Raw genomic sequence first — 16,865 nt, forward strand, 5'->3', positions numbered from 1 at the left:
GGCATGCTTATAGAGAAGGGCACTCAACATGTACCGCACTGACACAAATGACTGATTGGTTGAAAGAAATTTATAATAAGAATATTGTGGGAGCTGTACTGTTAGATTTCCGTGCAGCCTTTAATATTATTGACCATAACCTGTTGTTGAAAAACGTATCTGTTATGGCTTTTCAACCTCTGCCATGTTGTGGATTCAGAGCTATCTATCTAATAGAACTCAGGCATTTCTTTAATGGAAGCTTCTCTAATGTCAAACATGTAAAGTGTGGTGTACCGCAGGGCATCTCTCTAGGCCCTTTACTCTTTTCTATTTTTGCCACTGGCATTAAACGAAGCATTTGTGTATGCTTATGATTCAACCATATACGCATCAGCAACCACAGCTAATGAAGTCACTTAAAAAAAAAAAAAAACACGTTTTATCCCTCTTTCTCCCCAATTTCGTGATATCCAATTGGTAGTTAGACAAGACTAATTGCTGCAACTCCCATATGGACTCGAGAGGCGAAAGTCGCGAGCCCATGCGTCCTCCGAAACACGACCCTGCCAAGCCGGACTGCTTCTTGACACCGCTCGCTGAACCCGGAAGCCAGCCGCACCAATGTGTTGGAGGAAACACCATACAACTGCCGACCGTGTCAGCGTGCATGCGCCCGGGCCGCCACAGGAGTCGCTAAAGCACGATGGGACAAGGACATCCCAACCCGTACAACGCTGGGCCAATTGTGTGTCTCCCGGTCACGGCCGGCTGCAACACAGCCCAGGTTCGAACCCGGATCTGTAGTGATGCCTCAAGCACTGCGATGCAGTGCCTTAGACCACTGCACCACTCATGAGTGGAAACCCTTAACAGAGTTGCAGTCTTTTGGAATGGGTGGCCAGTAATAAACTGGTCCTGAACATCTCTAAGACTAAGAGCATTGTATTTGGTACATATCATTCCCTATATTCTAGACRTCAGCTGAATCCGGTAATGAAAGGTGTGGCTGTTGAACAAGTTGAGGAGACTAAATTAATTGACGTTACCTTTAGATTGTGAACTGTCATGGTCAAAACAGATTCAATGGATGTAAAGATGGGGAGAGGTCTGTCCGTAATAAATAGAAACTCTGCTTTTTTGACACCACACTCCTAAAAGAAAGTTCTGCATGCTCTAGTTTAGTCTAATCTTGTTTKTTTTCCAGTCGTGTGGTCCAGTGCTTCAAGGAAAGACCTAATTAAGCTGCAGCTGGCCCAGAACAGAGCAGTACGTCTTGCTCTTCATTGTAATCAGAGAGCTGATGTAAATACTATGCATGCCGGTCTCTCTTGGCTAAGAGTTGAGGAGAGACTGAATGCATCACTTATTTTTATAAGAAATATTAATATTTTGAAAATCCCAAATTGTTTGCATTATCATCTTACACACAACTCTGACACACATACTTACACCACCAGACATGCCACCAGGGGTCTTTTCATAGTCCCCAAATCCAGAACAAATTCAAGAAATCTTAGAGTATTGCAGTGCATTCAGAAAGTATTCACACCCCTTGACTTTTTRCCACATTTTGATACGTTACAGCTTTATTCTAAAATGTATTAAATAATTTCCCCCCTTCAATCTACACACACAACCCCATAATGACAAAGCAAAAACTGTTTTTTGGAAATGTTTGCAAATTTACAAAAAAATATAAATGTGATATCACATTTACATAAGTATTCAGACCCTTTACTCAGTACTTTGTTGAAGTGCCTTTGGCAGTGATTACAGCATCACGTCTTCTTGGATATGATGCTATAAGCTTGGCACACCTGTATTTGGGGAGTTTCTCATTTTTCTCTGCAGATCCTCTCAAGCTCTGTCAGGTTGGATGGGGAGTGTCGTCGCACCCCAAAAGATTGTAGTTCTGTCCTTGAGCTGTTGTCTATTAATGATCTGTATTATGTCATGTTTTCTGTGGACCCCAGGAAGAGTAGTTGCTGCTTCAGCAAAAGCTAATGGTGATCCTAATAAAATACCAACTCAATAGTAGGAAGGTGTTGTGTATAACTTAACTGTTCTTCCTCTTGCCTTTTCCAGGGAAACTCCAAACTCCTAAAGAAGGGTCGGTAGGAAATGAGTCCATTGGGGAAACTGGCTCCATTTTGGATCAGCAGCGCACCCTTAACTGAGAGAAGGGCTGGACTATGGAACCACCCACCCACTACAGCCCTGCCAGCTCCACACCACCATACCACCAAGATGGAGGACCCTGTTAGACTTCTCCATCAGAGGGACGCTATTGTGGGGGGGATCTCTACCACTCTGCTTAAAGGAATTGTGTTTCTGATTTGACACAGATAATGACTTTACGTGTCAAGTGCTTCCCAGTGTGTGGCGGAAGCAGCTGCTTGACCCTTTGCACTTTGGTTTGTGGGAGGAAGTGGAAAAATGTAAAGGAAAGATTATATTATTTTCCTCCCCCACCAACTGGTCAGGTCATGGATGCTGACTACAGTCAGGGAATGAAGACCACCTGGCCCTGATGGTTAGTGTGTCTTCTCTCTGTGCTAAATGTGGAAATGACGGCTATTTGAAATATTCAATTTGCTCTTAAGTGGAAGGAGGATATCGTGTGAGCAAGTGAAGTGTTAAATTGTGTGCCTGTCTGGGTTGTTGTCTTTGTCTAATAGTGGGACTGTAGACTGTCATGCCAGGCTTTGAGGGACTGCTAATTATTATAACTACATTTTATATTTGGACTATTTTTTTAGATTCAATGAAAGATTATTTGTGCAAATGTTGTGACTTGAGGGACTACGTTCATTATATTTACCACATTTTACTTGAAGGGCTGCCCCAGATGAAATTAATCAATGAGTGACATATTAATTAGACACACTAGCCTTGGCTGCCCAGGCTTCGCTGTTTAGCGGAGGCCTAAGACCGAGGCTAGACACACACTTGCATACATTCCCTTAAAGCTGGAATCCTTGATGGTGAATTAGCCACGTCTGTTTGCGATATTACAACAACAAAGAAGTTAGGATTTAAAAAAAAAAAAATTACAACGTTCCTCAGCTCCGCTTTGTTAACAAAACAATAACTGCCGTGGGGTGGAGAGTAGCTCTGTTTCCCCTACTGAGAATTCAATTTTTATCTAGATGTCCCATCTGTCCTCGAACGAATGACATGGAATAGATCTGACCCGATTACCCAATCAATTCTGACATGACAGATCTGTTCCACACGTTACATTCTATTTGAACTAAATGATCTGTGATGTTGCACAAGGTAGAGTTCATAAAATGGTGTCTGTCTGTGATGTTTCTCTAGTAGTTGTAACACRAAAGTGTGTATGGATGTGCACTGAGGAGAACTATGCTTGTGTCCCAAATGACACCCTATTCCATACGTAGTGCACTACTTTTGACCATTGCCTTACGGGCCCTGGTCCAATGTAATGCACTGTATAGGGAATAATGCGGTGCCATTTGGGACACAGCATGTCGCACCAGTCTTCAAACCCATGTATCATGTATGGAGAAAAGGGTTTATGTGAATATAATACATTATTGTACCGTGTACTTTAACAGAAATATACACAAAAAGAAAGGCATTCGTTTAAGGTTTCCCATAACTATTTTCCATGATGACCCAATGAAATTACTAGTCGATGATCAATGGAAAAGAGCAGAAACACATCAAACTAATCAATCACTCACCTGCATTTAGTACTTGATTATTGGGGCCCAGAGAACTGAAAATATTTGCCTATTGGAAGGCAATACACACACAGGTCTGCTCTTTTGAACCTCCAGTAAGACTATCATGGTTTGTGTACCCATTACAATTGTATTATCGGCGTGTTGGCAAGCTAAGGTAGTCTACCCCTTGTCTGYCAGTGTAGTGACTTCTCTAACAGTTCACAATTAACAGCAGGGTTGTGTTCATTAGGGCACACCATAGCTAAACTTTTAACAATAAAAAATGAAAGTCCAATTAGTACGTTGCTGTTTCACTCAGTTTTTGAACATTTTCTTCCATTTTGTACCTCCTGAAAACAACCCTGGACTCTTATTGCTTGTGTGTTCTAGTGACATTTATAGTGTGGCCAATAAAATGAATAATCTTATCCTGTGCATTGTTTTTACCAGTTTAGACTGATTTTTTAAAATCGGTTTGGACTAGTGTCTGGCCAGTGTCTGCCCAGTACTAACCATTCCACTTCAAAATTCCAGAGGTTTGCCAACATGCCCTATACTACTGAAATCTGTATCTTCACAATGTAATCTGACAGTCCAACAGAATGTACAGTTGAAGTCGGAAGTTTACATACACGTTGGAGACATTAAAACTCGTTCTTCAACCACTCCACAAATTTCTTGTTAACAAACTATAGTTTTGGCAAGTTGATTAGGACATCTACTTTGTGCATGACAAGTAGTTTTTCCAACAGTTGTTTACAGACAGATTATTTCACTTATAATACACTGTATCACAATTCCAGTGGGTCAGAAGTTTACATACACTAAGTTGACTGTGCCTTTAAACAGCTTGGAAAATTCCAGAAAATGATGTCATGGCTTTAGACTCTTCTGATAGGCTAATTGACATATTTTGAATCAATTGGAGGTGTACCTGTGGATGTATTTCAACGCGCTACCTTCAAACTCAGAGCCTCTTTGCTTGACATCATGGGAAAATCCAAAGAAATCAGCCAAGAGCTCAGAAAACAATTGTAGACCTCCACAAGTCTGGTTCATCCTTGGAAGCTATTTCAAATGCCTGAAGGTACCATGTTCATCTGTACAAACAATAGTACGCAAGTATAAACACCATGGGACCACGCAGCCGTCATACCGCTCAGGAAGGAGACGCGTTCTGTCTCCTAGAGATGAACGTACTTCGGTGCCAAAAGTGCAAATCAATCCCAGAACAACAGCAAAGGACCTTGTGAAGATGCTGGAGGAAATCGGTACAACAGTATCTATATCCACATTAAAACGAGTCCTATATCGACATAACCTGAAAGGCTGCTCAGCAAGGAAGAAGCCACTGCTCCAAAACCGCCCTAAAAAAGCCAGAAAACGGTTTGCAACTGCACATGGGGACAAAGATTGTACTTTTTGGAGGAATGTTCTCTGGTCTGATGAAACAAAAATAGAACTGTTTGGCCATAATGACCATCGTTATGTTTGGAGGAAAAYGGGGGAGGCTTGCAAGTTAAGAACACCATCCCAATCGTGAAGCACAGGGGTGGCAGCATCATGCTTTGCTGAAGGAGGGACTAGTGCACTTCACAAAATAGATGGCATCATGAGGAAAGAAAATGATGTGGATATATTGAAGCAACATCTCAAGACATCAGTCAGGAAGTTAAAGCTTAGTCGCAAATGGGTCTTCCAAATGGACAATGACCCCAAGCATACTTCCAAAGTTTTGGCAAATGGCTTAAGGACAACAAAGTCAAGGTATGGGAGTGGCCATCACAAAGCCCTGACCTCAATCCTATAGAAAATGTGTGGGTAGAACTGAAAAAGCGTGTGTGAGCAAGGAGGCCTACAAACCTGACTCAGTTACACCAGCTCTGTCAGGAGTAATGGGCCAAAATTCACCCAACTTATTGTGGGAAGCTTGTGGAAGGCTACCTGAAACGTTTGACCTAAGTTAAACAATTTAAAGACAATGCTACCAAATACTATTTGAGTGTATGTAAACTTCTGACCCACTGGGAATGTGATGAAAGAAATAGAAGCTGAAATAAATCACTCTATTCTGACACTACACATTCTTAAAATAAAGTGGTGATCCTAACTGACCTAAGACAGGACATTTTTACTCTGATTAAATGTCAGGAATTGTGAAAAACTGAGTTTAAATGTATTTGGCTAAGGTGTATGTAAACTTCAACTTCAACTGTACATACAGTGCCTTTCAAAAGTATTCATCCCCCTTYGTGTTTTTCCTATTTTGTTGCATTACAACCTGTAATTTAAATAGATTTTCATTTGGATTTCATGTAATGGACAWACAAAAGATAGTCCAAATTGGTGAATAAAATGTAAAATGAGAAAGTGGTGCGTGCATATGTATTCACTCCCTTTGCTATGAAGCCCCTAAATAAGATCTGGTGCAACCAATTACCTTCAGAAGTCACATTATTAGTTAGATTGCACACAGGTGGACTTTATTTAAGTGTCACATGATCTCAGTATATATATATATGTATATACACACACACACACCTGTTCTAAAAGGCCCCAGACTCTGCAACACCACTAAACAAGCGGCACTATGAGGACCAAGGAGCTCTCCAAACAGCTCAGGGACAAAGTTGTGGAGAAGTACCGATTAGGGTTGAGTTATTAAAAAATATCCGAAAACTTTGAACATCCCACGGAGCACCATTAAATCCATTATTTCAAAATGGAAAGAATATGACATCACAACAAACCTGCCAAGAGWGGGCCGCCCACCAAAACTCTCAGACCGGGCAAGGAGGGCATTAATCAGAGAGGCAACAAAGAAACCCAAGATAACCCTGAAGGAGCTGCAAAGCTCCACAAAGGAGATTAGAGTATCTATCCATAGGACCACTTTAAGCCGTACACTCCACAGAGCTGGGCTTTARGGAAGAGTGGCCAGAAAAAAATAAGCAAACATGTTTGGTGTTCGCTAAAAGGCATGTGGGAGACTCCCCAAACATATTGAAGAAGSTACTCTGGTCAGATGAGACTAAAATTGAGCTTTTTGGCCATCAAGAAAAATGCTATGTCTGGCACAAACCCAACACCTCTCATCACCCAGAGAATACCATCCCCACAGTGAAGCATGGTGGTGGCAGCATCATGCTGTGGGGTTGTTTTTCATCGGCAGGGACTGGGAAACTGGTCAGAATTGAAAGAATGATGGATMGCGCTGAATACAGGGAAATTCTTTAGGGAAACCTGTTTCAATCTTCCAGAGATTTGAGACTGGGACGGAGGTTCACCTTCCAGCAGAACAATGACCCTAAGCATACTGCTAAAGCAACACTCAAGTGGTTTAAAGGGAAACATTTAAATGTCTTGGAATGGCCTAGTCAAAGCCCAGACCTCAATCCAATTGAGAATKTGTGGTATGACTTAAAGATTGCTGTACACCAGCAGAACCCATCAACCTGAAGGAGCTGGAGCAGTTTTTCCTTGAAGAATGGGCAAAAATCCCAGTGGCTAGATGTGCCAAGCTTATAGAGACACAGCAAGAGACTTGCAGCTGTAAATGCTGCATAAGGTGGCTCTACAAAGTATTGACTTTGGGGGGTGAATTGTTATGCACGCTCAAGTTCTGTTTTTTTTGTCTTATTTCTTGTTTGTTTCACAACAAAAAATATTTTGCATCTTCAAAGTGATAGGCATGTTGTGTAAATCAAATTATAAAAATGCCAAGGGGGTGAATACTTTCCTAAGCCACTGTATGAATGAAATAAGAGCTAGCTCAATATTATTTGTTTTGTGTTAATACTGTAATGACCTGGRTAGATCATATAGGAACAATTGTGCAGACAGAGGATTGAGTTAACYAATTGARGGTTTATTAACCCAACTTAACACAGGCTACTGTTTGGCTGTAGCCCACGCCAAATAAATGAAAGGTACCCTACAAAACAACCGTGACCTTCTCTTGTGAAGCCCAGACGTAAGAGAGAGAACAATGGCTAAACCTGGTCTTAACCTCCAATGCTCCATCCCCCTGCCCAACCCCCCTCCACCTGCCCAACCCCCCTCCGCCAACCACCAGGATGCCCGGCATCAGAGCATTCCCTGGATTGGCAGATAGCAGGTTGATTGGCATGTCGGACCCCGCGAACACTGGGTACTGTTAAGTACAACACAACCAACTAATAAACATGCTYACCAGACCGGACACGTCGCGTGCGCGAGCGTCGCAAAATAKATTTAGAAATCCATGTTATTCAATTATTGCACCCACACTGCTCGCACGCGCCAACGAGCGTCTGCGAAGCCAAGGGCTAAAATAGAACTCATTCCTATTTCTGACGCAGATCGCGCTGCAAGTCCTGCCTCTCCCATCTCCTCATTGGTTTATAGAAGCAGGTACCCACGTGCCATCTCCTCATTGGTTATACCCACGTGGGTGATTGAAAGAGGAACTGTTTTGCAGGTAGTCGTGGTAATACAATGAAAGTTTAGATGTGATCKCCATATAAGTTAAARGATGAAAAAGCCTGGAAGGAGGAGAGATGACTAGAAACGATTCGGTTGGCCGTTTTATGTGTGGATTAATTGTCGGAGTAGAGGTCCTTGTGCATTTCAGGTAAAATAACAACTCAYTGTTTATATCCCAGGACAAAGCTAAATAGGACAAATTAACGTTAGCTAGCAAGTACAAGCTAACTAGCTCAATTGCCATACATGTTTAATGCTTTTCGACCTGTCCCCAAATTAATGTCATTGGTTCAGAGTTTGTTTTTATATTTTAACCTGTGTGTCGTGATCGCGTTTGGTGTAGGGAACAAAATAAATGTATGCACGATAGCGCACGATGGCGCACGCGCGCAGCCGGTTTGGGTTCCGTAACACACAGCTGTCTGTGCGGGTCGCTACAATACTAATACTTCTGTTGTTAGAGCTACTAATAATGACTCACCACAAAGTTAAACTTCAGACTTCTTCAGGATATAGTTTTGACAGGCTACTGAGTACTTGCGAGAAAGATAATCGTAAAGGTAACGTTAGCTGTATTTCATCGCGGATTTCGTTACACAGTTGTCTATTTAGGTGAATTAAGGTGAGTTTCAGTCGTCGATTTTCTTGAAAACGATTCCTGTCGCTAGCTAATAATGTATAATAAAGGGCGGTAATAATTGATAGTTAGCTGGCTAACTAGTTAARGTTATTATACATTTTGATTTTCAGCCAATGTAGTTCACTTACAGTGTTAACTTACAGTGTACTATATATACAACGCACACTTGCCAGCTAGCTAACGTTATATGTAGAATCAAATGGACTTTTAACGATGTATGGGTCAGTTATCTAAGGTTATATGTAGAATCAAATTGACATTTAACGCTGTATGGGCTCTACTGTAAGCCGCGTAGCTATGTGGTCCACTGTGTTGCTGTCAACAAGTAACATGTGTGTGAATAACCTCTCTTAATGAAAGGAAGAATGGATAACGATCACACCCTTGCTTTCCGCTGGGAGCCCTCTGGTGCCCATCTGAAGAGGCTGCCAGGGTTGCCAGGACCATCCAGGAGGAACAGTGTACAGGTGTAGTCTGGGTGCTGAAGCCACGACAAGTGAAGGAGAAGAAAAGGCTTGTGTGGTAGCCAGAGAGGGTGACCCAGATGATAGCTGACTTGTGGACAGTGAGAGTGCCATCCAGTTCGGCAAATACCYTGGTCAAACCTTCAAGTGGCTGCTAAGCCACGATGTAGGCTATGCCTTCATGGTCTTGGCTTCTCACCAGCAAGAGAGGGAGATGGGGGACACAGACATGTCTCCTGAAATGGTCAACAAGGACCGGTTTCACTGGTACTCTTTTCCTTAAATAGTTGTAATTTCTTAAAAAATGACATAAACATGAAATCAGTCAATCACAATACAATTTATCAAATGTTCCCAACCATCCGGACAGGTATACCAACCTGTTTCCTGAGGTCCAGAGGGCAGTGGAGGAATGCAGGGTACGGGATTGGACCTTGCCCCCCCGATCTGACCAGGAGGACTCGCGCCTTGTTGGCTTTGAGAACCACAAGTCCCTTACCTACAAAGAGCTTTATGAGGCCAAAGACAAGGAGAGGAAGAGGTATAGTGACCTTACATTCTAACTACCATTGTTAAGATCTCTTTAAGCCACTTTCTGGCCTGTTTGGGACTTGTTTTTTTCCTTTATCTCAATAAAGTTTACTGTAGCTTGTCTTGTCTTGCAACCATTCCAACCTGTATTTCAGTCTGCATCACTTTGCTTGGCCTATACCTTGCTTGTAGATGTCTACCCGCTATATATCTGTCGTTTGTAGCTTTTAAATGTAGATTGTGTTTAACCTAGATTCCTAATCTCTACCAACACTGATCATAACTAAACCAAAATGCATTGGCTGTTAACATGTTTTGAAGCTGAAGCTCTATTCTAGTTTAAATTATTTCACTTATTTCTCTGAAATATTTTGTGAGACTAACTCCTGTGCTCCTGTAGCAGTTCCTACTGCTCCCACTCCCACCGCCCCCCCTGCTGTGCTAGCTCCTACTGCTCCCACTCCCACGCCCCCTGCTGGCTAGCTCCTACTGCTCCCATCCCACGCCCCCCTGCGTTGCTAGCTCCTACTGCTCCCACTCCACCGGCCCCCCTGCTGTGCTAGCTCCTACTGCTCCCACTGCTCCACCGCCCCTGCGGTGCTAGTTCCTACTGCTCCCACCCCACCGCCCCCCTGCTGTGCTAGCTCTACTGCTCCCACTCCCACGCCCCCTGCGTTGCTAGCTCCTACTGCTTCCACTCCCACCGCCCCCTGCTGTGCTAGCTCTACTGCTCCCACTCCACCCCCCCCTGCTGTGCTAGCTCCTACTGCTCCCACTCCACGCCCCCCTGCGGTGCTAGTTCCTCCTGCCCACCCCACCGCCCCCCTGCTGTGCTAGCTCCTACTGCTCCACTCCCACCGCCCCCCCTGCTGTGGCTAGCTCCTACTGCTCCCACTCCCACTGCCCCCCCTGCTGTGCTAGCTCCTACTGCTCCCACTCCCACCGCCCCCCTGCTGTGCTAGCCTCTACTGCCTCCCACTCCACCGCCCCCCTGCTGTGCTAGCTTCCTACTGCTCCCACTCACCACCGCCCCCTGCGGTGCTAGTCCTACTGCTCCCATCCCACCGCCCCTGTGTGCTAGCTCCTACTGCTCCCACTCCACCGCCCTGCGGTGCTAGCTCCTACTGCCCCTCAGCCACAGTCAACCTCCCAGCCAACAGCTGGACCAGTTCAGCCTGCTGCTGACGCTCAGGTAAATGTCTCATCTCACCTATGACTTGGCTATTTCATTTCACTTTTGGTTGTGTGGGGATGGAAAAGCAATGTATTGATTCTCTGCTCTGTAGCAGGTCTGAGGAATGTAAGCAGATCCTCCCAAAGGAGCAGCAAGAGTGGGTCAGTCTGGCCAATTTCACAAAGGACAAGCAGCTCAAATGTGTCCTGAAAAGCCAGCTCGAGCTGTGGTACTCCCCTCCTCTGCCTCTTAACATCATCCATCAGCCTCCAGCTTCTCCCACCGCCTACTTCCTCCGGCCGTTCTGCCTCTGGATGCCCTACCGCCTTTGGGCCTTTAAGTTTGTTTGCACCCAGCCACAGTGCAAGCGTTAAAAGCTCAGGCTGTGGGGTGTACAAGACGGTCTGGAGGGAGCTTGACGTGGATGACTGGTATTATATGGGGACAGAATACCTGGAGTGCCGCATCTGTAAGAGGAAGCTAGCAGGATGGTCGCTGGATGTCTTGAACCAGCTGGACGCAAGTCATCGCTCTAAGTTCCCAGCCATCTTGACTTACAGGTTAGTAATTCACACCCCTGAAAATCAAAGCTCTTGTTCACTTTGAGGAAAAACAGAAAAAAGTATAGTGTAAGAAAGTAGGTTCTTGTCAACACTGAGGTTTTGATGTTTCAAAGCCCAATTGAAATGTTATTTAGCTCTTTGATCTGAATGTCTGACCGATGATCTCTTATCAGGAACTGTCCAAACAAAGCAAAGTGTTTCAAAGTCACCCTTTCGCCGTGCCCCTCCTTCCCTTATCAAAGTGTTTCTAGAACCCCCCTCCACACACTCCTCACCCTCTTCTCCTCTTTTTGACCCAATCGTCTCTGTTTATTAGGCTGTCCTGTGACCTGAAGGTGGTCAGGCTGATGAGAGAGAGGACACTGGGGAACAGTGTGACCAGGCTGTACAACCAGCTGAGGGAGCAGCACAYCCTGACCTGGATGAGTCGGACCCTGGACTACCTGTRCGTCTGTGACCACTTTGTAGTCCCAGGTGCAGCACCGCTGAGGGTAACACCTCCTCCTCCCTTTTTGGATGTGCCCTCAGCCCAGTGGCTGCTGACTGTCCACGGCTACGACGTTCTGTTRCAGCTGGAGGACTTCAAGGCCAGAGTCACCTCCACCTTTGGGTCCATCCTGAAGATGGATTCAACCAAGAAGGTGATTTAAGATGTTTTGACCAGAAATAATACTAGTTAGAGACAATCAAATTAATAATAAATTATTATGACTTATTTTATAATGTCTTAATAAATGTATTGTAGTCGTGAAACTTAGTGTCCACTCACATGACTGTGTGTTTGTCTGTCTGTGTTTGTTTGACGGCCCTCAGGTGACCAAGAAACTAGCTGGGGCAGCACAKGGGACAGCAGCGTGGGCCACAAACATGGGCAATGAGTACGGCCAGGTACTCATMACGGTCCTCACTGACAGCGAAGGAGAGGGCCTGCTCCACATGGCAGCTGGCCTCCAGCAGCGCTACAGTAGAGCTGGAGTGGCACCTCCCAAGCTGCTCTATGTCGACCGGGACTGCTGCGCCCTGATGGGAAAGGGGAAGACGGCAGCCATGTTCAGCCAGTGGGATGAYCTCATCGTCCGGCTGGATGTGTGGCACCTCATCCGTCGTTTTGCTCGGGGAGTGACCACAGAGAGCCATCCTCTGTATGCTCTCTTTTTGCAGCGGCTCACCTCCTGCAAGTTGGTGTGGTGTGCAGATGATGTGGAGCGCCTGCGGGAGGCCAAGCGAGGGGAACTCAAGGAGAGCCACATCACGGGGCTCAGCGATGCACTGGTGATGAAAAGAATCAGCTCGAAGGAGATGGCTCGGCACTGTCGTCGCCGCACGAGCGGGGCGGAGGAGACCGAGCGTCTCATCGGGGAGCAGACACCATGGGCATCCGGCTCCTGGACCGTGACAGAATGCAGGCCATCTGGCAGACCCAGAGACAACACCTGGTCTGCATTCAGGACCCCCCTGGTGTCAGCATCTACACCAACAAGGATGTGACCAAGGGAGGGGTCATCCTGCCTGTGTTGCGCTGCTCATGTGGGTCTACCTCCCTGGAATCTTTCCACCTCCACCGCTTCATTCCTGATATGTTAAATGTAAAGCTGGGTCATGTTGTTCCGTCATGTTGTGTGTTAACAACTGTGTGCATGTGAGGAGTTCTTATTTCTTGTTGTTGTCATTTATAGGAACAAGTACGTGTGCCGAGCACTTTCAGACCTACCTCCTTGAAGGGTTGGTTGGGTGGAATGAGGACCGTGCCGAAGCTGCAGGGGAGGGAGGGAGGGAGGGAGGGAGGGGGGGGCAGAAGCAGACCCTGCACCGCTATGATGGTGTAGCCCAGTACACCATCAATGAGCTGAGGCAGAAGCTCATGGGCTGCAGTCTTGTGAAGGATCACACAAGGCCTGCAAAGTACACTGGTATGTATTTATCAAATTGTACAATTATACACACACACTAAAACATGTGCGGTTCTGTTTATGTATTGTAGTATCCTTAAGGCTTCTTAGAATTACGACTCATGAGACTTACGTACGGTTTAGTATTTAATTGTAACTTAGATTTTACATTATCTTATGCACCTGGCTTAAAACTACCTGAAAGCTTTCTTAATCAATGGTAATATAGGCAGACATAGGAAATAGCTACGGATGCGGAAAGCAAACCCGTCTTGAGTCAATACTGCCATCTATTGGTAAACATAAATATACCAGGTTACTACATTTCCCCCCTTTAAAGCTAATAACCCAATTTAATTCCTTTCTGAGCTATGCTAATATTCTTATTTACATTTTTTCAAAAATGTCTCCTTTAGGATCTGAAAAAGTCTGGCGGACGTCTCTCTCTAATAGAGCGTCTCAGAGGTGGTGTAGCTGGTGCCACCAGATCTTCACCCTTGATGGTGAACACAAAGTCCTTTTGTGAGACTTCACAGGGGAGGTCGTCCCGGACTGGTGGTCTCAGGAAGTTGAGTTTTTGTTGGTCTCAGGTGGTTTGTCCAACTGCAACTCTGGGGAATCGTTCCATATGTCCTGTCCTGCTCGTTTAAGAATTGATCCAGATCTCCGGATGGAACTGGATTCGAGCTCGGATCTGATCCACGTGTCTCCTTAGTCTTTGTCCACTTCCGATGATCACAGTAATAAGATACTGGTCCTGAGCAATCCTCAATGGTAGCTGGAATCCATTTAGGACCACAACCCATAGTTTCTTGTAATAGACATCATATTCCAGTTGAGAAACTGAGTTTGGCTCGGGGTATCATGATTCCATTTTTGATTCAGTTGCTTTTGTTTGTATTTTTCATTTTCAGGTCTGGTCTGATGAGATCCAAGGTTCGACCTTAACCTCTTGACATCAACATTTCTGCAGGTGACAACCCAGTCGTAGTTGAGGAGTAATCCTGTAGCTAAAAAGAAATCTTGAACACCTTTTGTTTCCAATGCGGGCCCTTGCATCTTCCTCATCCCCTCCTTCAAGGTCTGAACCGCACGTTCTGCTAATCGTTTGAAGATGGGTGAAAAGGGGCCGACGTTACATGCTGAATTCCATTTTGTTTCTGAAACTTGTGAATTCAGTGCTTGTAAAACAGTAGCATTGTCACTACACCACTTTGAGGCAATCCATAACAACTGAAGCTTTGTCTCAACTTCTCAATCGTAGCGTACGATGTTGAGTGTTCATGGTGGTAAACATCCATCCACTTTGAATGAGAATCAATCAGCACAAGGAACATTTTTCCTAGGAAAGGTCCAGCGTAGTCCACATGTAGTCGTGTCCATGGTTTTTTGGCCATTCCATGGGAGTGTAATGGCGGTGGGTGGTGACTTCCTGTTACTCTGACAATCTTCACACCGCTAACCTCATTTTCCACATCGTGGTCCATCTTTGGCCACCAGACATATGACCTCGCTAGGCCTTTCATTCTCGACATACCTGGATGCGACTGATGCAACAACTTAGTAGCAACCCCGCCCTTGTGGTGGGATAACTACTCTGAAACCCCACAGACACCACATCATCTCGAACACTCAATGCCAAGCGGCGAGTGTAGTAAGGCATGATTGAGGCTCTGTCACTGTAGGCCATCTTTCAGGATAAATTCATGCACTTGTGATAACGTCACATCCTTTGAAGTCCATTGCCTGATTTGCGCTGTGTTCACTGGTGCATCATCCAACACGTCGATCATCAAACCTGGTCATTTTTTCTTGCCTGACTGATGATTTCTGGAACAGGCAGCCTACTCAGAGCATCAGCATTCCCATGGTATCTCCTGGTTTGTAAATGATTCTGTACTCGTAGGCCTGAGCCAACACATTCCAACGTTGAACTCTTGGGAGACCATTTGTGGTACTGGCTTTTGTTCATGGAACAGCGAGAATCAGAGGTTTATGAATCCGTCACAATAGTGAATGTTCTCCGTACAAGTACTTGTGGAATCTCTGTATTCCGAATATGACAGCCAGTCCTTTCCTTGTCCAGCTGAGAGTACTTTTTCTCCGCTGGCGACAACGTTCTTGACATGAACCCGATAGTTTTCGGGCACCAATTCTCCATCCGGTGGGATAGCACCGCCCACACATAACGATGAGCATCACACGATAAGATGAGATCTCTGTCTGCTGAGTAGTGCACTAGCACTTCAGCTGATTGGCAGTAACACCTTTGACTTTGCAAAGCTTTCTTCCCTGTCTTTCTGACCATTTCCAGGCCAATCCTTCCTTAGCAGTTGATGTAGAGGGCTAAGAGGGTAGAGAGTTCTGGAGGAAGGGATTATAATAATCAAGTAAGCTAGATAGGCCTTTCAGCTCTGTAACGTTTGTCGGAGCTGGAGCTTCCACAACAGCCTCACTTTAGCTTTGACAGTGTGTACCCTTGGCATCCACCTTGGTGACCCAGGTACTGCACTTCATCAGCTAACCAGTGTAACTTGCTCTCTTCAGCCGGAGACCGGCGTCTCCATCCTCCTCAAAACTTCACCTAAGTTTCTGAGATGTTCCTCCTTCTGACTCCCGTGACACAGAAAGTCGTCGAGGTAAACTGCTAACCTTGGGTATCCCCTGCAGAATCCCTCCATAGTTTTTGGAAGATAGCTGGTGCAGAAGACACCCGAAAGGTAAGCGTTTATAGGTGAAACATCCTCTGTGGGTGTTTATGGTCAGGTACTTCTGTGAAGCTTTATCCATTAGCACTTGCTGATATGCGTGACTCATGTCCAGTTTTGTAAACTGTTGCCCTCCGTTTAACGTTGAAAAGCAATCCTCCCTTTGGGTATTGGGGTACTGCTCCAGAGAGGAAACTCTATTTACAGTCAGCTTATAGTCACCTGCATAAATCTGATTGAACATCTGGTTTTAGTATGGGAACAACTGGTGCTGCCCACTCCAGAAAACTTGACAGGTACATTATATCCTCTGCTAAGAGTCTGTCAATTTCCACATCCCTTAGGCTTCATGGGCATATGGAACTGATCTTGGCCTATAGAATCTGGGAGTAGCATCAGCAGCAACATGAATGGTAGCTTGGACCCCTTTTTAATGTCCCTAGCTCTTCTTTGAAAAAACACACTCAGCTTTGAAAGCACTGCTGTAGTGTCAAGTCTTGTGGTGACATGTTTGATTTCATCCCAGTTCATTTTATTTCCCTCACACACCTCTTCCTAGTAAGCTGGGGCCAGTACCTTCCACTACTAAGAGAGGCAGATTTTTTTTTGTCCATGAATTCCACTTTGAACATCAGCAACTCCAATACAGTGATCTTTTCCCCTGTGTACGTTTTAGTTAATGGGGGTGTCTCTCAGTTTAGGCATTCAACGGTTTTTCCACTTCTATAGAAATTGGGACCTGTTCATCAGAGTGACAC

At 45.0% G+C, this 16,865-nt stretch overlaps 1 protein-coding gene, 1 long non-coding RNA gene and 1 pseudogene across 2 annotated transcripts; all 3 read left to right on the plus strand.

The window, feature by feature from the left end:
- The window catches only part of LOC111978140 (protein phosphatase 1 regulatory subunit 21-like), a 53,835-nt pseudogene extending 49,733 nt beyond the window's left edge, over window positions 1-4,102 (plus strand).
- A 4,449-nt stretch (window positions 4,103-8,551) lies between these two features.
- On the plus strand, window positions 8,552-9,777 carry LOC111977363 (uncharacterized). The gene is made up of 3 exons (XR_002879040.1): window positions 8,552-8,760; window positions 9,139-9,509; window positions 9,613-9,777. It is a non-coding gene; the product is annotated as an uncharacterized lncRNA (long non-coding RNA).
- Window positions 9,778-10,874: 1,097 nt separating this feature from the next.
- LOC111978371 (uncharacterized) lies at window positions 10,875-13,274 on the plus strand. The gene is made up of 5 exons (XM_024008397.2): window positions 10,875-10,965; window positions 11,060-11,507; window positions 11,827-12,151; window positions 12,324-13,037; window positions 13,187-13,274. Exons 2-4 carry the CDS (start codon window positions 11,386-11,388, stop codon window positions 12,996-12,998), a joined length of 1,122 nt encoding a protein of 373 aa, XP_023864165.1. The 5' UTR covers window positions 10,875-10,965; window positions 11,060-11,385; the 3' UTR covers window positions 12,999-13,037; window positions 13,187-13,274.
- Window positions 13,275-16,865: the final 3,591 nt, after the last annotated feature.

Source organism: Salvelinus sp. IW2-2015, linkage group LG18 (genome assembly GCF_002910315.2).
Source record: "Salvelinus sp. IW2-2015 linkage group LG18, ASM291031v2, whole genome shotgun sequence".
Lineage (NCBI taxonomy): Eukaryota > Metazoa > Chordata > Actinopteri > Salmoniformes > Salmonidae > Salvelinus > Salvelinus sp. IW2-2015.